The following is a 22,198-nucleotide window of genomic DNA, read 5'->3' as shown; positions in this document are numbered from 1 at the left end:
ACCTATTTTAAAGAAATACGTAATTAATAAATAAGTCCTAGTTAAGACAATTTCAGTAATATATAGAATAACATGAAATAGGTGGTAGCGTAACCCAGATTTATTATTTTTCAGTACTAAAATAATATCGAAGAAAGCAAACACTTTGTGGCTTGTCATTATATAAATGAAAAATGGTTTACTTTGTTTTAAATCATTTTATTTAAGTTATATTGGTCGACTGGTTTCAGTTGCACTCAACTTTCTTCAGGACAGTGGAAATATAAACTAAAACTGAAAAGTTAATATTTCTTCTGTCCTGAAGAAAGTTGAGCGCAACCGAAATCGGGGCCGAAACGAAGGTCGACCGGTTTCAGTTGCACTCAACCTCCTTCGGAACAATGGAAATATAAACATTAACTGAAACTGAAAAGTTTATATTTCCATCGTCCTGAAGAAGGTTGAGCGCAACCGAAATCGGGGCCGAAACGAAGGTCGACCGGTTTCAGTTGCACTCAACCTCCTTCGGAACAATGGAAATATAAACATTAACTGAAACTGAAAAGTTTATATTTCCATCGTCCTGAAGAAGGTTGAGCGCAACCGAAATCGGGGCCGAAACGAAGGTCGACCGGTTTCAGTTGCACTCAACCTCCTTCGGAACAATGGAAATATAAACATTAACTGAAACTAAAAAGTTTATATTTCCATTGTCCTGAAGAAGGTTGAGCGCAACCGAAATCGGGGCCGAAATGAAGGTCGACCGGTTTCAGTTGAACTCAACCTCCTTCGGGACAGTGGAAATATAAACATAAACTGAAACTGAAAAGTTTTATTAAATTTTTAAATTTATAAAATAATATCCATTGTTTTTCGAGTAACGCAAGCAAACAGGTTGTACAGTTACCTACTTTATCGCTTGTCTGAATTATTCTTCATACAAGCACTTCAAATTTTGAAAAACTTAAATTCAAAGCAAATTTGATTTCGTTGAATGTGAAAAATTTCATGCCAGAATAATGCGCTTCACAGACAACCAAAATTAGTATGTTTGATGAACTGAAAAACATGCTGTGATGAATGAATAAAATTGTAAGAATTGTATGGAAGTATTTGCCAATGAAACATAATATTATCTCTTCACATTAGTACCAAACATAACCAACTGGTTATTAAATTGAATTTTCCACACAAAAAATATTTCAAAATTGTCTAACACTTATATAAATAAGAATAGTGAAATTTTGCCTAAGATGTTTCAGGGGACTGGAAAAATACTTCTTCTGGTATTAAACATGTTTGTTGATCAGGAGGCCTAGTCTGTATCTTTCAAAACGTCTATACCGCCGGTTTAGTCACATCACAAACCCATATTAACCCTTCCCTTGTGTTAAAAAAATAATCCTCGTGTTCCGGTACTATACACTCGGGAAATATTTATACCATGTAATTATTTCATCCAATACATAAATGTATTGGAGAGGAATATCTAGAATATAAACTCTGTGTTTAGTATATTTAAAGAGATATTTTAGTAATTAGAGACTATGTCCATTCAGTTGATGACACCGGCAAGGAAAGGTTAAACCACAAACTTACTGTTAGCCTGAAAAATACAGAGTAGGACCCAGATCTGAATAATCGGATACCTCCTAAACTTCTTTCTCCACTCCCTTTAACCTCACAGCATACTCCAATTAAGGATTCCATAGTTCCATCGGCTTCGGGCAGTTCTGGTCATTCAATCTTTAGTGCAATGAACGCAAAATAAACATAGATTATTCAAGAAAATTAATTACCTGGAACATCCGCTTGTCCACGGCTAGTCTCTTAGCAGCAAGGGTTTTAACTATATCATGGAAGATGAGCAGGGCTCGGTGTTGCTCCAGTCTCACGGAGCTCTTCATCTTCTCCAGGAGGGTTGGCACCAGTTCTGGCCATTGCGCTGGACAGTCAAATCTAAGGAATTCAGAAAACAATGTCATAATTAAGATCTTGAAACAATAAGTGAAAAGAAGGTAATGTATTAATAATCAAATCATAATGCTCTGTACAGGCTGTGTCCTTCGCCTTTCACCTCCAGTCCTTAGTCCTTCCTGTCCTACTCCAATCCTTATCCATGCGATCCATCCACCGCTAAATATTATTTCACTGGCTCTGGAGCTCGGTAGCTCCCACTGTGATACCTAGGTACTTGGACAATATTATTGATGTCCTATTATCTAACATTCTAACATATACAACCCATTGCTTTCGTTTGAACCTACAGAATCTTACAATGGTTACACACTCAATAAAATGTTCAATCATGGTACATTTTAACTCTGTATGATCAATGATCCATTTTCTAGCGTAGATCCAGAGATTGATTGTCTGCTCAAGAAAGAAGTGTAAATATTTCCCTGACCGCTGCACTTTTAATAGGCACGAATTATGGAAATTACACTTCGTTTCAACTTAATTACTACAAGAAACAACGATTCACGTCAGGATAGATGGCAAAAGATGCTTTATAATTCCATTTTTATTCAAAGTTAAAAATTTACCAAAACGATCCCATTGTCGCCATTTTGGACTTTTTGTATCGAATGATACTTGCAAGAGTTTTATTTCAATCTAAATACGCATAAATTACTTAATTAACCCAATATACGAATCTAATAACCTAATTTGTGCATGTAAATAGTTTTTTCTAGTAGTAATTGTTGAAACAAAGTGTAATTTCCGTAATCTGTGCTTAAAAGTGCTGCAGTTGGGGAAATAATTACCGAAAGCAGTTCGATATTTCAAAAATGTTTGATCTATTCCACCAGAAGTGAGCAAAAATTGAGCTTACACATTAGGGTGGAACACTTTTATATGAAAATTTTTTTTTTTTCAAAATTCGAATTGGAATACCAAGTAAAAGTTGCTTTATGTAATTGTAAATATTACTTCTCATTTTGGAAGTTCTAGCTCGACAGCTTGAGGTCCCGCCATAGACTTAATATTTATATTTTAAGGTTTTATAGACGTTTTGTATTAAACACCTATAAACAAAATAATAAGTAAATATAATATATTATGCATTAAATAATAAAATAAAAGTAGATTTTAATTAATAAAAACATTTTTTTCAAAAGTAAACACGGGTTCAGAAAGTTATGTTGGTATGAATAAAATCATTTTTTATAGCAAAAATCCTTCTTCGGCTCAAACTTTGGCATGAGTTTTCGAGATGCTAATAGGGAATTCTCGTGCATTTTGTAAATAATTTATTTCAATAAAAATAATTATTTTATTATGTGCCTCTTTTTTTTCTTTTTTTTTTAAATGCATTTTCAATTTTTTGTAGTTGTTTTAAAATTGCGTGCTATTTCGGCTCTGAAAACGGTCATGCGCCATTTTGACCGCTATGTCACAAGTGCTACGTCACACCTTTGCCGCCGCTGCCGCCATCGGTTTGCAGGATCTACTCGGGCCGGTCAACAGTGACGTCATCGTTCGCCCTTGAACGCTTGATCAATCACCGGGCGTTTTTAGCTGCATTGAAATATTTCGTTCGCGTCTGTTTTTAAAGTCATTATAACTTTAATAAATGATTTTTGAAAATTATAAAAACTATGTATTCTTGTGTCTGAAGTGTTTCTACATGTGACTAACTAACTAACTAACTAACCATCACGCCGTTTCCCCGCAGGGGTAGGCAGAGAGGACGGACCGCCAAACAACTCGGTCTTGGCACACACTCCTTGCCTCATTCACATTCATACATCGTCTCATACATACTCTTCTATTATTCTGACTCTTGACATGGCCCGACTCGAGTATCTGATTCACTTGATCGTGCCATGTCTTCCTCGGGCGTCCCCGACTTCTGCTACCATTCACATTTGCATGTGAATAATTAATAATAAGTGATTTTTTGGTGTGAAGAGAATTCCCTATTTAGATTTTATGAATACCTCTCGTCTTGTCTTGTCGAATACACATAGAGCTGCTTCTGTCACAACTTTTACAGATATTTCCACAGCCTGGGTGTGGCGAGGCAGTCTCATAAACTCCAACACTGTATCTTCTCCATTTTCAATAAGATCTTGTAACTGCTTATCGGAAATATCAATTAGTATTGGGGGTTCGTATATATTTTCTTGCCAGTCAGTCACGTCTAAGAACAAGCATTTAAGTCCACTTTTGGCACCTCAAACATGCGCGAAACAGAATTTTTATTAACTTGACGAGCCTTTAAAATGCGTCTTGCAGCGAGTTCTCTAATGTGCTTACGTAAATCTGTTATCATACTCAACAAGTTTTCTGGATGAGCAAAGTAACTGTTTCGAATTATAACAGGGTCCACTATCGCTAACAACTTGTTGGACAAATATCTAGTGCTGTTAATGAGCTTACATAAATGATTTGAACCATCTTTGCAGGATGAATGTGTTTTTATAGCAAACCAGAGAGGAGCGTATGATATACGACAAACGTTGCTAAAGTCACAAGATTTTGCTGTAGATTTTCTGTAGAAATATACAAATGCAGTATGCGATTAGCTCTTGTCAACCAGCGGGCATGGGGTAGTTTACCTGGGTTTCTCTGTAATAAATCAGGAGACCAGGATCCATTTGTGACAGCATTAGTAATTTCTTGTAAATATTTCTGGTCTGTCTTGAGATCTGTGGATATTTGTGTAGGTAGTTCACCTTCTATCTTTTCAAAGTTGGCCAACGGCAGCGTCTCGCATATTTTTTTTTTTTTGTAATTATTTTTTATTTTTAATAATATGTTTACATGGTACATAATTCATTTTACATCTTGGGTCTTTTTACTACTCTTCCATTGAAAGCATTTGCTTGTGTATGGAAGGGGAGTGTACACAAATGTTGTTAGTTAGTACTTAAATAATTCATTGTACATAAATGTATGTTTGGTGTAGTATTTTTTTGATAGTAGTGAAGGATAATATAATAATATATTAAATTTAAAAAAAGAAAGGAAGTTATGGAAAACTAAGGATATTTGTGAGATTAATTAAGTGACAGTAGTATAGTAGTATATCTCTAATGCTTTATCAATTTGACCTGCAAATGATTTAGGTCCTGCAGTAGGGCCATCCAAATAGGTAAACAAATGCCTCAATGGTAACTCATTGAAGTGTAAGAGACAAATTATCCATTGCAATGGTCGAGATAGTCTATTTTCCAAAAGACGAATCACGCCCCCCACTTTCCCTGTATTTGTGTTTGTTCCATCACAGCCAACAGCCATTAAACCATCTAGTGATATCTTTTCAGTCGTTAAAAAGCTGTGGATAGCTCTTTCAATATTTCTTGCACTGCCCGATGTTGGAACCCCATACCCAACCTACAGTACCTGGTTCTTTTATAATCGAAATATGTTCCTCTTGTACAATCACTCTAAGCCTCTTCGATCTTTTATAACAGTTTTAGCCGTCTTGTCTTTCCTTCCATCGAAATATAATGAAGGAATTTCTGTTACTCTTTCTTCGGTTAAAATTTGCTCGCGTACTTTCTGTCTTATTCTTCTTAGTTTTATCCTATCTATTATGCCTCATTTCTTGTTTTAGAGTACATAATCTTCTATTCAGCATTTTTTACTCTAGATAAGATCCGTTCTTCCTAAAGCTATTAGTCAGTTAGTGCGTTGGTCTTCTAAAAACATTTGTTCCTCTTTCGGCACTTTTTTTTCTCTCCAACGAGTACAGCTTACAAATTCTTTACATTTAATTGCAGCTATGTAAAAATCTTTCTACTTTGTACTCTGAACTCTTCTAACTTATCTTTTTTTTTCTTCCTCAGTTTCTTCAAAGACTTTTTCAAATTATAACACTTCGAGTGATAACTTTTTAATAACTGTAAGATTTTTTTGTGTGTGACAATTGGAATAGAAGATTTTATCCACAATTCTTCAATTTTCGTTCAAACTATTTCGGCAATTTCCAAAAACGTAGGTTATTTTGTTGTGTTATTCCTTACTTTTAAGTCTTATAGAACCCATTCGTAGAATTTCATCACTTTTTCATACGTAGGTAGGATATTCTCTTTCAACTCTACACTTACACCAAATATCGGACATTTTAAATATTGTCTTCTAGAAGTCATGTTAATTCACTTAAAAAAAACGTTTATCAATAAGTACTCGTGAATATAATTGATGCGCGACCTTTCACCTTGAAACAATTATCTTTTTAAACAAAACACTGCATTTCATAGATTGTCAGGTGCCGCCCCCTGCTACGTCCCGCACTTTGCTCCTCTGTAACAGCGCCAAAGTATATTAAAATAAAGAAATATTTGATTGCAACAGCTAGTTAACTATATTTGAATAGTTATTAAATAAAATAAACCTATTTTAATAAATTCTGTACTATTTTGTAGGCCGTGCAGATAGCCCCTAAACTGTCGTTTTTGTAAATGTTCGATGTCTTGGCGGGGGCTTTTACCGCTGTCTGATACTATTTATATTTTTAATTGAGGTAATTGATGGCAATTGGCAACTTAATACAACTATTCCAAACAAAAATTAGAATAAAAAAAAATTTCGTTCCGCCCTATTACACATGGACAAGCCCAAAACAAACTTCTATCGATTTACTTCTTCAATGTGAGTGACAGGTGAATTCATGAACCAAACAAAACATATATTTTAGTTTTCTCAACATAAAGTGAAAAAAGCAATGTTGCCATGTCTCAATCTGACTAAAATTTATATAGTGATAAAAACAGTACCTACCTAATAACATTATATATATTATTGAATTCCCTGAGTCTAAGCTTTAGGGTGCACAGTTTACACCCGCCCTGTGCAAGCAGGTTCCCTATAAAACATTGGACCATCCATTTTATTTTATTACATCAGGTGGATTCGATATACACTGATTTTTCCAAAGCTTTTGATAAGGTTAGGAGACATACGGCCGTTCTTCCCAATCCTACTGATCAACTACTGAGCCGAAATTTTGGCTCAACACTGCTCAAACGCACAACTATGCTCTTTCCAACGGAAAAGTGACAACTGAGTGATCAACCAATTTAAGGAAGCCAAACTACTGGATTAAGCTTGCCTCAGTAAATGACTACTTATAAAATGTGTCAAAAGAGTGAAACATATTTGCGAGGCCAAGGCACGGTGGCATTAAAGACAAGCTAATAATTATTATTTTTTTTTTGATAAATTAATGTTTTTAAGACAAGATTTTTATTTATGCATAGCACGTAATTGTTGAATGAAACACTAGCATATATTGAATAATTTCGCGGGTAAGAGATAAGCCTCCATAGCTCAGTGGTCAGAGCTTTCGACCGGAAATCGAATGGACACGGGTTCGAGTCCCGTTGGCGTCATGTATTTTTTATCAGGAGATTTTTTCAATGTGGATGAGTGTTTCAGGCGAACAATTATTGCTTATAAAAACAAGCTAATACTTTATTTTTAACATATTTCATACGCTTAAATATTAAATATCGGTTTACGTATTACAGTGCTTAAAAAAATATATGCATTAATAATAAATACAATAATTAATTCGTCAATGTTAATTTAGCATTGAAAGTTTTAACTTTGATGTCATTTTATTGTCTATGAAAGTGGGCATGGCCACTTAAGATAATCAACAGTAAAGATGTTTGGAAACAGGCGAATCGAACGTTACTGAATAAATCACTTGGCTGATCGGACCCTGAGATTGATCGTTCGAAATGTTGGGAACAACGGCTGATATTCTTGTACACAAACTAAGTCTTTTGGGCATTAAAGGAACCTTATTGATCTGGATCAACAGTTATCTCAGTAAAAGAAAGCTTTGTGTTAAAATAAATTCTGTAGAATCTTACATCTTCGAAGCCACAAGTGGGGTTCCCCAAGGATCTCACCTCGGACCAATTCTGTTTTTATTATTTATAAATGACATTGTTAGTGTATTTAAAGATGTACAAGTTCTGCTCTTCGCTGATGATTTGAAAATATATAGAATGATACATAGTATAGAGGATTGCCATATTTTACAATCTAATTTGGATAAATTGTATCATTGGTGTGTGATCAACTCATTATTTCTTAATATTCAAAAGTGCCAAGTTATTCGTTTTCGTAAAATCCAAAGTCATGTTACTTATGAATACTCTTTAAATAATGTACTATTGACATCAGTCGCTCAGATCAGGGACTTAGGTGTTATATTTGATAAAAAGTTAACATTCACTCTGCATGTAAATGATATAACAAAGAGAGCTATAAAAATGCTTGGTTTCATATGCAGAACGGCGAGTGATTTCAAGTCACTTGAATGTTTGAAAACATAGTACACTTCTTTAGTAAGAAGCCAGGTAGAGTATAATTCGCCTATTTGGTCCCCATTGTATAAAACGCATTCTGACAATATTGAAAGGGTACAGCACAAATTTCTAAGATTTATTAACTTTAAACTGAATATTCCAATTCAAAATATTAACTATTTTCTTTTGATGAAACAACTTAACTTAATAACGCTATCAGATAGGCGGATCATCTCTGACCTTGTACTTTTAAATAAAATTATTAATAATTCCATTGACAACCCTGAAATTCTCGCCAAAATAAAATTTTACGTACCGAATAGAAATACGAGGCAAAGTGCTACATTTTTCTGTGACAATTTTAAAACCAACTATGAAGCTCATACACCTATAAATAGATTACATCATTTTGGCAATAAATTTGGGAATATTGTAGACATGCTTAAAGATTCCGTATTAGTTACAAAACGAAATCTTTTTAATCATTTTACTGAGATGTATGAATTCACAACTCCGTAGTGAATACACTTTTGTTTTTATATGTATATGTTCCTTAATACATATTTAGCTTTCCGTAATCCACACTATTAATTTGAATTTACCTTAATTTAATCAAAAATCATAATTTATTGTAAACTATGTAACACAACTGTATTACTAGTTAACCGGTCAGCAACGTAAGCAGATATACACGATAAAATAACGATAGCAGTCAAGTACAATAAGCGTGTTTACACGTCAACGCGTGTGTTTCCACAAAAATCGTCATAACTCCGTTATTCTTCTAGTGACATCCCTAAAACAAAAAGTAGAATATTCGTATTGAATGAAGCTTCACATCTCTATTCAAAGTTATCCATAGAAACCCGTAAAAAGACCTACTCAGTGGAAGCAAATTTTACCCGCCAAATCGTAAAACGACGCCAAGAAAGCCGTTTGACGTGCCGACCCGCCTCGCAAGTTTAATTATTTTTTTAAAAATATATTTTGTATGAAATGGTCAAAAAGTGAAGTGACAGAATTGTTTATTGTACATTTGTACGATGAAATAAGTGTTTTTTTTTTACATTATCCGTGATTTTAGTATCGTTTTTACATAAAACATTACAGGTGAGTCATTTTTACAATTTTTTCATGTTTCCATTCTAAATTTAAATATTTACAAATGTTAATATTTATTTATGATACAACAATTTGAAAGCCTATTTTGTAACCTTTCTAAAACAGTTTTTACTATTCGGCTCCGTTCAGTAATGTTTCATTTATAGAGCTTTGATTGTGAGGCGGTAATAACACAACGTTTTCGTGAAATTGACATTTCGGTAAAGACATCTTAGCTTCAAGTTCGCGAAAAGTCGGAGGGGTTAACTACTTTTGTAAAAGCCCATTAGGGCGTAAATAAATAAATAAATTACCTGGCAATCTTGGCGATGAGAACAGCCAGCTGTGTTGCCACTTGGTTGACTGGTTCATTGACAGTGGTGGGTGTCAAGAGACTGATCCTCAGCCTGCTTTTCTCATCCTCGGGAATGCCACTAAGAGAGTTCTTCCGCCAGTACCGATCCACCCCATTCTTGAAGCACATCACGGCCAGCCATCGGACATTGGTGTCCACAGAGTGGTTTGAAAATATTGTCTGAAAACAAAAAATATCATAAATTATTGCGTATTATTATTATATTATCACAGCGAAAGATGATGCCAACACACTCCTTGCATCACTCACATTCATACACTGTCTCATAGAATATACTCTTCTGTTATTCTGACTCTTGACATGACCCAAATGAAGTATTTGTTTCAATTAATCTAATTGTTTACTCTGATTTTATTCTGCAATATAGGTTGAAATGTATATACCTAAGCCTTGAAAATTATTCACCAAAAGCACTATCAACATTTATTAATTTTCTCCTATTCCGCTTCACTCTTAATACGCAATATTTCACTTTCAAATAAATGGATTTAGCTTTATTAATTCAAAACATGATTTATTATGTCGGGGGAGACGGAAATATTTTTTTAAATAATTGGAAACGCACTTTTAATTTAAATTTCGTTTAATAAGTCACTTACGCGATATGTCAATTAATATGCGGCGCACAAATAATCAACATATAATTAAATAAAATAACCCGAATAACAAACAAATAGAATAAAATGTGATTAAACGTATTCCGTTTAGGTAGTTTAGGTTAGGTTAGGTTAGGTTAGAACATGGAAAATAGGTATTAGAATTAAATCACAAACAAGTCTATACAAACCTAGCGTAGCCCACATACTATTTGAAAACTGGGATGTAACTCTAAAGGGGACGCGAGCAGGCGTTATTAAAGGGGCATTTTTTTGCTATAGAAAATCACAGTTAGATTAGGTTAGGTTATATATATTAATTTAATATTTTCAAGATTTTATTTTCTTTAACTGAATTAGTTCGTAGGTAGGTACTGTACCTAACCCGCGCACTGGCTAGGTAAATAACTAGTTGTGGTATTTCCGGCAAATGTCACATTATTTTGTTTCTTTGAAATCTCGTGTGACATATCGCGTAAGTGACTTAATAAACGAAATTAAAATTAAAAGTGCGTATATTTCCGTCTCCCCCGACATAATAAATCATGTTTTGAATTAATAAAGCTAAATCCATTTATTTGAAAGTGAAATATTGCATATTAAGAGTGAAGCGGAATTCGTAACCTTTACCCAACATTTTTAACTGAGTAATTTCTAAATATTGCAAAGGTTAAGCTATTTGGTCACCATTAAACTTACCAATAAAAGAGAATAAAAGCCTGGCTCCGTCTCCCATTCTTGCAACTTCTTCTCAGCTGGCTTCAGAACCTCAATGTCCTGGTTGCATGCTCTGTGCAGAGTATCAAGAACCAATTCATACGCTGAATTTGGGTCCATGATTTAGTTATATTTTAACCTGAAAAACCAGGAAAAAATTTAGTCATATTCGTCTCCACCTTATGTCATATTTAAAAATTCAAAACAACAATTTCATTTGTTTCGGCTTCTACGCATGTTTAAATTTTAAAATAAGGCATCGATAATCTATATAAAACTATAAAAGTAACCACAATTACTTCAAATATGCCGGAATGCGTATTAACAAGATACGTATGTGCACCTATCATCCGAAAGATGAAATGTCAAATGTCTAAAATCACAATAAGACCTAATATTCTTTAGACGGAAATCAAAATGGGTAAAGAAATTACAACACAGTTATATTATCATAACGTTAATGTTGAAAATGGGTTGATACCGTCTACGTAATAACTTTATTCAATTTAAACATAATACATAAACACATGGGAAAATTTGTAGAAATGGCCTCTAAAAGAAGAGCCAGGCACACCTAAAGTATCAATATTCTCGATGTCGGTTCATATGCAGAATATAGATTAAACATTTCAATACGTACCGATAAAATTTTGGTAGGAAAATAAGTAAATTGAACATTTTTAACACATTTTGCCTTCTGGTAGTGTAAAGTTGGCAGCTTATTACTTGAACACTGAAACACCGAACTGCACCGAACTGACTTCAACGAAAAATAATATAGCTCGATCGGTCGACTTTTGAAGTTAAGTAAAAAGAGCACTACTCCACACATATGCACAGCCCGAAGGCTTGAAAATCAATATAACATTTTAGCAGCGTGCCACTTTTCATAAATTTATTGTTATGGCACGTTCTTCATACAGAAAGCCGGTTTACAAGGATCATTATCGCTGGTTCAAATGAGACAACTTTTGGACATTGCCATGCGAAAAACAAATCAAATTTCAAAAATAGGGTACCTAGGCCGCGTATACCAGTATTTTTTTGTAATGGTATCACTTGCCAGGGCTCCTACCGGGGAGCAACTTGACAGAAGTAAATATCTCATAGGTCCGGTTTATTTATGGGCCCGGTATGTCGGTTGATTTAAAGTTCGGCTTGGTTGGAATGTGGTGGTTAGCGCGGCTTGGAACATAAAAACTACATACTTGAATATTCCTACTGGAGGTTTGAAATCTCACATTTTTCATTATTCCGTGAAATCATTCTTCAATAGAAGAAATAATGAAAATATTTTATCCTTGCAACGCTTCCCTCATACATCTGATTTAGGCAATTTCGTCTCTGTATGAGGGAAGCGTTGCATGTGTTAGGGTGAACGGTGGTTTTACGGGGTGGTTTGATATCACAAAAGGTGTTTAACAAGGCTGTGTAATGTCACCATGGTTATTCAATCTATACATGGATAATTGTATGCAAGAATTGAAAGAGGTGGGATTGGGCGCGAATTTGAGTAATTTGAAAGTATGTTGCCTCTTGTATGCTGATGATGCGATGCTGATTGCTAATAGTATGAATGATCTGCAGGCTCTCGTGTCTAGGATGAACGAAGTATGCATGAAGAATAAGTTAATGATGAATGTAATAGTCGAAGCGATGACCGTAAAAATCCCATTCCAGCCACATGAACCAAATTAGTACTGGGCTTTAACCCCAAATAAGATTAGTTAAAAAAACGCATTCATCCAGATTTCGGCCCGGGAGGAGTCCTGGAAAGCGACGACTTCCGGTGTCATTTTTGGGATGAAAATATCCAACGTGCCACATTACCAAAACTAACGGCAAAAATTGATTGCAAATTTGTTATGAAAAAAAAAATCGTTCGGCCAACTTTTGTGTGGGGAGAAGTACCTAACAAATGCCGCATCTGGAGGATACCTACAATGTCATTTTTTAGGTACTTCTCCCCACACAAAAGTTGGCTGAACGATTTTTTTTCATAACAAATTTGCAATCAACTTTTGCCGTTATTGGGGTTAAAGCCCGGTACTAATTTGGTTCATGTGGCCTATGGGATGGGATTTTTACGGTCATCGCTTGGACTATAAGTAAGTCTAAAGTAATGTTTGAAAGAGAGAGTACGAAAATAGTGTGCAATATGGCTGTGAATGAGGAATACTTGGAGCAGGTGGATGAGGTTGTGTATTTAGGAAGCATGTTTACGAGAGATGGGAAGGTTGAGAGAGATATTGAAAGAAGAGTAAATGCAGGTAACTCCATTAATGGAGGACCATTGGAGGACTGAACGCAGTTGGCGCCAACAAAAAAATGTCCAAAGAAGCGAAGTTAGCAGTCCACAATGGAGTGCTGGTACCTACCCTGATGTATGGAAGTGAGGCATGGAACTGGCAAAGAAAGGATGAAAGTAGATTGAATGCTGTTGAAATCAGATCTCTGAGGCGTATGTATGGTAAAACCATATATGATTGTGTGAGGAATGTGGAGATCCGCAAAGAGTGCAAGGCTGATGTAAGCGTAATGTGTAAGATCAAGAAAGGGACGCTTAGATGGTTTGGGCATGTAGAGCGAATGAGCGAAGAAAGGAGTGTAAGGAGAATATACGATGCAAGTGTGAATGGTAGCAGAAGTTGTGGACGCCCGAGGTAGACATGGCACGACCAAGTGAATCAGATACTTGAGTCGGGCCATGTCAAGAGTCAGAACAATAGAAGAGTATATATGAGACGATGTATGAATGTGAATGAGGCAAGGTGTGTGTGCCAAGACCGAGTTGTTTGGCGGTCCGTTCTCTCTGCATACCCCTGCGGGGAAACGGCGTGATGGTTAGTTAGTTAGTTTTATCCTTTACATTTTTGCCTCTGTCCGCAGCTACTGCTCCTGCTGAACTCCGAGCGATTAAATAGATTAATCACTCGATTATTTTGATGTTTCGATCCTACCCATCACTACTTTTCTATAATCGTGAGTGGTTTATTTATGCTATAATCCATATCATCTCTATGGTGGCAAGTGTCAGAGTGATTTTGTGACATTATCCATGCTTGTAACAAAATATAACCTAATTTATTTGAAAATAAAACTTCTTTGATAAATAATTATCCATAAAACTTTGTAAATGTCTAATTCAAATCAAGTTGTCAACTTGCAGAATTATATTTCTGTTCCTTGGTACTCGGCAGAGGAATGGAAACATGTTTTCAAGTTAATTTTTGGACCGAACAGCAACGAAACATGCAAAAAAGATGCCCTGAAAATACTGCTGGTTTGGAAATCACGCTGTTCCAAGCTACCATCTGGTATAGAGTCAACTCTGGGCTTGTTAGAAGTTGATCTGCAAATCCCGATAGTTGAATCAGACTCCAGCATACCGGATCGTTTGTTAAGATTAATGTATTCATCGGTGATAATGCGATTCATCAACCATACTCTTGACGATGTGTCCAAAAACAGAGGCCTGACATTACTCCAAGCCGGTCCTGAGCTGAACATCCCCCAATGGGTAGTCAATTTGAGGCATGAAACTGCCCACGGTCATGAACTTCCTTCTTTAAGTTTATTGAAAAACGCTGCTAGCTTTGCCATGAATTGGTTGTTCACATCGTATTGGATGCCACATAATGAGCTAATAGCCAACTTTGTGGTGTCCAAGAATGCACTAAGCGACGATTTTGAATTGGAACTGGCTGATCACATCAGTAATCATAATTTGCTGGCGGTGTTTTGCTATCATAAATTCCGAATCAAAAAACTTTTCGAAATTCCTGATGAAGACATGAGAAATAGCATTTTTATATTCATAAATCAGCATGTAACTAAAACAAAACACAAGATCTTTATGGATGTTACTATAAAAGAGGCTTTAGCCAGCACCATTAAAATTATGGACAAATTTTTACAAAAGACTAAAAGGAATGGAAGTGACATTTGCTTTGCTAAATTAATGTTGGATGAACAGTCACTTTTTATGGCCACAGACATCGATGGCTCTGACAACAACGAAGAACAAAGATTGCCGAATGATTACATTACCATTTGGAAGCCAATTTTGACATTCTTACACACAAGAGACATGTTGGCGGCACTTGTGAAGAACCTTCTCTCACTTGTGCAATCTGATGCGGAATCTCCAGAGAGAAGATTGAGGGCGGCGCAATGGATTAAAGAAATAGCAAATGGATTGTATAAATCGGCGCTTTTTAAGTCAATATCTTTCGGGTAAGGAAATTTTACCAACAATTTTGTAAGATTAGGAAAAGGGTTATTTTTACCACTCTACGCTTTTCAGAACAAAATATAACAATATAAAAAAAAAAAAATTGTAATTTAATTTGAATTAATTTAATTTAATATAATTTAATTTAATTAATTTTAATTTTAAAATCAATAGTGACATGCGAATACTTACTTTTTATAAAAAAAAAACACTTTGCAGTAGATAGATAATAATGAGAAGTAAGTATTTCAGTTTCCAGAAATGGAAAATAATCCATTATAATATTTCGTTAAAATTAAAATCGATTGTTCACTTGTCGGCCATAGTTATCGATGCAAAAGTTTTACATTTAGTTATTTTTCTTCTCTTATCTAACCCAATATATGAACCTATGATGCCAAAACAGGTTCTTAGTTTGGGTTTAATTAAGAACTAAATAAATTAGTCCAAAAAAACTAATATTATATTATTTTACAAGCAATAATTATTCGCCTGAAACACTCATCCACATTGAAAAATCTCCTGATAAAAGATACATGACGCCAACGAGATCAGGAGATTTTTCAATGTGGATGAGTGTTTCAGGCTAATAATTATTGCTTGTAAAATAATTGTTACCCTTTGTGCTATGCATAAAAAATCTTGTCTTAAAAACATTAGTTTACCAAAAAAATAATAATTAATATTATATTTTTATCCTGACGAAAAAACCAAGGGTTTTGAAACACGTTGATTATTTCTTAATATTATCTTACTGATAACTAACTAACCATAACCAGAGAGGACGGGCCGCCAAACAACTCGGTTTTGGCACACACTTCTTGCCTCATTCACATTCATACACACTCTCATACATACTCTTCTATTATTCTGACTCTTGACATGGCCCGACTCGAATATCTGATCGTGCAATATCTTCCTCGGGCGTCCCCGACTTCTGTAGTGATACAAAGGGTTTTTTAACACATTCCAAGCGGGTAAAAACAAGGGTCCCATTCAAGAAAGTGGAATTTGTTTGAAACAGCTAAATCTTTGAAATTATATAATATATAATATTACATATATTTTAATTAAATTTTTTACATAGTACTATCACACCCCAACTATAAAATTATTGTCTGAAATTAAAGTAAGTACTACTGAAATTAAAGTCAGTGGTAAGGCCATTTAGTGATGTTTTATTTGTAGAAAATGTATGTATTAAATTATTATTGTGATAGATACATCACTCACATTACAAAAAAAAACAAAAAAAAAATTTGCACAAATCATTACAAAAACTTCTGCATCTTCAATGTGATAACTGTACGGATGTATTACATGTTCTACTGGTTTAACCCCTACAGAGTTTGAGGGTCATATATGACCGGGCGTCCATATTTCATATTAAAAGTATTTTTATCATGAGGAAATACATAATTTTTTTGACGTTAGAAAAAGAAATAATAATTCTTTCCAGTTTGCTCAAATATTTGGAATCCATTAATAGAATCCTAAAAATATCCAAAATGAGTAATTCATATTTCGCATCGCTATCGTAACAATCGGTTTTACTTTAAAAATTATTTTTTATTATAAGAACGAGATATAAGTGAAGGAAGTTTTCTTACAAATTTCTCAAACAAAACAAACGTGTTGTTAAAATATCGAGTTGTCTCAATTTTTCTATGATTGGAGTAAAATATTAAGTAAAAATGTGGTTAGCTTTTTTCACATTTGATATTAAAATTTTATTATTTAGAAATAGTTAAGTTTATTTTAAATGCATACACCTAAAGATAATTTTATCTAGTTTCTAAAACAGTACATATTAGTTTTTACGGAAAATTAAAAAATAAGATTTATGTAGCGCATTTGAAATACACAGAAAACATTGCAAACTGAACAATGTGATGAAAGTACTGAAGGGTTAAATATAGTTTCCTTTTGATAAAATATTCTTCCACACAAAAGACAAGAATTAGAATTAGATGAGACACATTTTTAAATACATATATTTGGGACCCAGAGATTAATATAAAATTATTGGACAGTCATTCAAGTAGGACTGGTGTAAAAGGTAGAACTATCCTTCGTACATTTACCAAAAGCTTAATACGATCACTACATATTATTGTTTATTTTCAGATTTAACCGCCAATCTCCCAATGTCACTGCAGAGTCCATACGTCACTTGATTCATCACCACCCCAATCAGAAGAAAGGCCTCACACTTGACCTGCTTCACCAGATTCCTGCTGAATTATCATCTAAAGATTTCATATTTGAGGTTATGACCAATACAACTCAATACTTAAAGATTTACATCAAAGAAATGCTGGCCTTAATAGACAAGAAACTACCACAGACGTCTATTCAGAACTTGGTCAACCTCGTGGAAATTGTTTCCGGAAAGAAATCAGGTGATAGTATTAATGTGGATATTTACACGGTCAATGATATTACAATGGAAAATGAAGTTGGTTCCAGTAAAGCAATGGATACAAATGAAACTGATGACATTATTGTCAATGGCATATCAATCTTGGATAAAGATTTGAGGGTGGAAAGCAACTGGAAGAGAGCTTCAGTTGATTATGATTGGGGGAGGTATCCTATTGGAGTTTTACCGCAGCAAATAACACAACATTCCATCAATCCAACATTGCTACTTAATGCTTACTGATATTTAAATATTACTTAATTCATATTTCTTATTTTTATACCAGTTGTTTTGGGCCACAATTCTGAGGCAAAACTTACAGTTACGTATTATCAATCATCAACAACTCTGTAAATTACATCTTCAGCAGTTATATTTAAAAATAAATTTGTGTTTTGTTGTTGGAAATGTATACTATATGAATAAATAATTACAATTTTATTGATTTTTTAATGAAAAACTAATGTTCACAAGACAAGGTTTTTATGCATAGCACAAAGGATAACAAATTACTATAAACAATAATTATTAGCCTGAAGCGTGGTACACACGCAAAGCTCACATCAAAAGTTAATGTACAGCGCATCATCTTTTATACCGACACACGACGCTATCAAATATTTCTTCCTATGGTAGGAGAGGGGGTCAGTTGAATTCGAGAGCGGCCGAGGAACATAATTTCATCTGTCAAAGTGACAACTTTACTTACTGACAGCTTGAGCACGTCTTTTATGTTTGTAAATTTACTAGCACACATGACGATATGAGCTAACATAATAAATAAGAAATGCATTATTAGGCTGCTTATGTCATGGCTGTCAAAGGGAACACGGAACTTAGTTGGTAGCTCCGTAATTAAAATGACCCCCTCTCCTTTTTACGGCGGAGAGGGGGACGCATAACTTTTCAAATATCGCGTCGGGAGCGGTTACGTAAAATAAATTCGGTTAGCGAAGTTCAGAACCACACTTATAGCGCGTTATCTTTTTACGTGTGTCGGGTCTGTATGGGATTGTATGGCGAGCGCTATTGTGCTTTATATTATCTGTTGATGTGAGCTTTGCGTGTGTACCAGGCTTGAAACACCCATACTAATAATAATAATTTTTATTCCAGGATGTGGGGTGCTTAGTGCAAACCCACGTCCCACATAGATATATAGTTTTGTATAAAAAAAATTTTAAATACAAAAATCGATAAAAAAAAACCACACCGTGTTGGCGGAGACCATCAGCCGTATCCTGGCTCCAGTGACCCGGTATCTCATCAGGCCGGCAAATCCGTTTGGTACTAATTCCGTGAACATTGTAGATGCGCTGCTGTATCTTCGGTACCCAAATATGATTCTACAGGCGTCATTATATTAGATTCGGAGTTGTTCCATCGAGCAAGTTCGGTAGTGACACCATGTCTCACACGTATACAGGCCAGTACAGAATGCGTTGAACAGTGTTTTTTTAACAGTATTGCTGCATTTGCAAAATCTGCGGGCAATCATTTAGACACTATGCTATACTTAGGCTTCTCCTTTGTCACTCGATATCGCCATTGTGCGATAGGTTTGATTAATTAATGTGCCCCAAGTATTTTACGTTCGTACACATATTTATTCTTGCCTCGTTAGTACAAATTGAAAAAATCTCTTGAGAAAAAATAAATGCTGCCAACGGGAATTGAACTCTCAGCTTGATTGGTAGAGCAGCTGACCGGCAATCAGAAGGCTGTGGGTTCAATTCCCATCATAAATTTTTTCTCGAAACGGAATAATATTTTATTATTATTTTTTAACGATAAACTAATGTTTATAAGATAAGGTTTTATGTATATCATAAAGGAAAACAAATAATTTTAAGAAATAATTAGTTGGCTGAAATATCAATACAAATTGAAAATATCTCCGGATTAATAATAAATGCCGCCAACGGGAATTGAACCCGTGCCTTCTGATGTCCGGTCAGGTGCTCTGAAACCACTGAGCTATGTCGGCTTATTTCCAACCCGCCAAATGATTCAATATTTACTAGTACCTCAATCAACAATTGAATGTATCGCCCGAATAACGTTGCAAACAACAAAAACAAGATTTTTCAGAAACAAGAAAAAACGTTTTTTAAATGATTTTTTATTAGAAAACATCCAATTTTTCAATAAGTTTTATATTACTTAGACATAAACAAGGGTACATGTGAAAAAATATTTAAAAAAACCATTAATAAAGGAAATAATCGACATAAAACAAAAAAAAATGTGGAATAACGTTGCTTAAGCTGCCACTTGCAACGTTTTTCCACTGTAGTGCATACATTTACTGAGCCGGTAGGTTTTCATAAAAGCTTCTGTTGATTTCTGGTAAGTATTTGACAAAGCAATGTCTTTTCGATACATTTTCGGGTACTATTCTTCGTTTTGGCTCCAGCACTTCAATACAGCTTTGCAAAAAAAGGTTCTGCTCATTGTATGTTTTAGTGTAAAAAAGGTCAAAAAGTTCCTTTTTTTTATGCAACGTCATAGTTTTACAATCTGGGTATCGACATTTACACATAAAGTCCTGTAAAAAAAACAGTTAAATCAATATTATCAACAACAGTAAGACGTCAAAAAAAACATGTCAATAAGAAATAAATAAAAACATTTTGAATAACTTGACAATGGACAAGGAATTTTTTCAAATCAAATCAAATCAAAAATTATTTATTGTAAAATTAAAATTACAAAAGGTATAGCTTATGGGTAGACCCCATTTCTTCCAGCTAACCACATTTATTTAATTACAATGTTTATACAGATAAAATAACAATATACCAATGTAAAAATAAAAAAATACAAATATATATACCAATAAAAATAGGTGTTTCATTTACGTGAGGTATTCACTCAACGTGTAGTGACATTTATTAACAAGGAAAGTGTTTAGTAACGATTTGAATTTGTGTGTATCTTGTATTTGTTTAATGTTATGTGGAAGGTTGTTATATACTTTAATGGCCATGTAGTATGGTCCTTTTTGGAATATTGTTTTGTTTGCTTTTGGTATTAGTAAGTTTTCTGTGAGCCTTGTAGCGTATTTATGTGTTGAGTTTTTTAGTGGGAACTTGTCTGTAGATGATCGCACTAACATGCATAACTCCAATATATATATGTCTGTGACTGTCAGAATTTTCAGATTTTTAAACATAGGTCTACATGAATCTAAACGATCAGAGTTTGTAATTTTTCTTATGCATCTCTTTTGTATGATGAAAACATCTTTAGCGTTTACCGAGTTTCCCCAAAAAATAATACCGTATTTTATTATTGAGTATACATAACCATAGTATGCGGCTATTACTGATTCGGTGTTTAATATTTTTCTTAAGGTACCCAGAACATAAGAAAAACTACTGATTTTTGCTACAATTTTTGAGACATGTTCTTTCCAGTTTATGTTTATATCTAATTCCATTCCCAGTAGTGAACAGGTTTGGGAAGGTTCGATAATATTATTATTAATGTTTACATTTATATTTATAGGTGTAGCTTGCACTGGACAAAATTTTAAAATTTGGGTTTTGTTTGTGTTGAGTGATAGATGTTGCGATAACAGCCAGTTTGCTATTAATTGGCAAGTCTCGTTAACTTGTTTGTTAAATTCGTCAACGTCTCCATTACATTCAAACAACAAAGCGGTGTCATCAGCAAACATTGAACATTCTGTGCCAGCAATTATTGGAAGTTCGTTTATATAGATAAGGAAGAGTAGAGGCCCAAGAATGCTTCCTTGTGGCACACCCTTGTTTATTGTTCTCCATTTGGATTCTACCATGTAATGGACCATTTTTTCATTGATATTTGAAATTTGAACTTTCTGCTGACGATTTTTTAAGTACGATTCAAACCATTTTAATGCTAGACCTCTAATACCCACATGTTCAAGTTTAGTTAGAAGAAGCTCATGATCAACATTGTCGAATGCTTTTGAGAGGTCGAGAAAGATACCTACAGTTTTTTTACTAATATTAATATTTTCTAGAATTTTGTTCAAAAAATTGAAAACTGCCTGTGTTGTTGAACGGCCTTTACGGAATCCAAATTGTTGTGGACATATTATCTCAAAGTTTTCGAGAAAGTTATAAATGCGATTGTACATGGCTCTTTCAAATATTTTTGAAAAGTTTGGTAATAAGGATATCGGTCTGTAGTTTGAGATTTCCTGTTTAGGACCCTTCTTATACAAAGGTACAATAATAGATTGTTTTAATTGTTCTGGGAAGGTTCCTGATTCAAAAGATTTGTTAATTAATATTTCCAACGGGTAACTTAACGCTTCTGCACATGCTTTTATAATTTTTATAGGGATTTTGTCAGTGCCGACACTGCTTTTATTTTTCAGTTTTACGATGATTTTAATAATTTCCTCCCTGTTTACAGGCGTTATAAAGAATGATCGGAACTGTTTGTTTTTGACTGTTTTGGCAGATTGTGGATGTAGAGATGTATTTTGTGGTGGTGGCGGTGGTGCAA

At 34.3% G+C, this 22,198-nt stretch overlaps 2 protein-coding genes across 4 annotated transcripts in view; one reads left to right on the top strand and one right to left on the bottom strand.

Moving 5' to 3' along the window:
* The window catches only part of Impbeta11 (importin beta11), a 41,915-nt gene extending 30,087 nt beyond the window's left edge, over positions 1 to 11,828 (bottom strand). For all 3 annotated transcript variants that reach the window (XM_089642516.1, XM_089642524.1, XM_089642532.1), the window contains exons 1-4: positions 11,683 to 11,828; positions 11,025 to 11,181; positions 9,668 to 9,888; positions 1,779 to 1,938 (exon numbers count right to left, since the gene is read on the bottom strand). In XM_089642516.1, coding sequence (XP_089498642.1) covers positions 1,779 to 1,938; positions 9,668 to 9,888; positions 11,025 to 11,162 — 519 coding nt within the window. In that variant the 5' untranslated portion in view covers positions 11,163 to 11,181; positions 11,683 to 11,828. The remainder of the gene's footprint in view (positions 1 to 1,778; positions 1,939 to 9,667; positions 9,889 to 11,024; positions 11,182 to 11,682) is intronic.
* Positions 11,829 to 14,071: 2,243 nt separating this feature from the next.
* On the top strand, positions 14,072 to 18,139 carry LOC149425959 (uncharacterized). The gene is made up of 2 exons (XM_089645358.1): positions 14,072 to 15,278; positions 17,404 to 18,139. Exons 1-2 carry the CDS (start codon positions 14,179 to 14,181, stop codon positions 17,939 to 17,941), a joined length of 1,638 nt encoding a protein of 545 aa, XP_089501484.1. The 5' UTR covers positions 14,072 to 14,178; the 3' UTR covers positions 17,942 to 18,139.
* The last annotated feature ends 4,059 nt before the right edge of the window (positions 18,140 to 22,198 follow it).

The sequence above is a fragment of the Hesperophylax consimilis genome, chromosome 2 (genome assembly GCF_061612785.1).
Source record: "Hesperophylax consimilis isolate HC1 chromosome 2, BYU_Hcon_1.0, whole genome shotgun sequence".
Lineage (NCBI taxonomy): Eukaryota > Metazoa > Arthropoda > Insecta > Trichoptera > Limnephilidae > Hesperophylax > Hesperophylax consimilis.
This window is presented reverse-complemented; position numbering and strand designations above follow the sequence as displayed.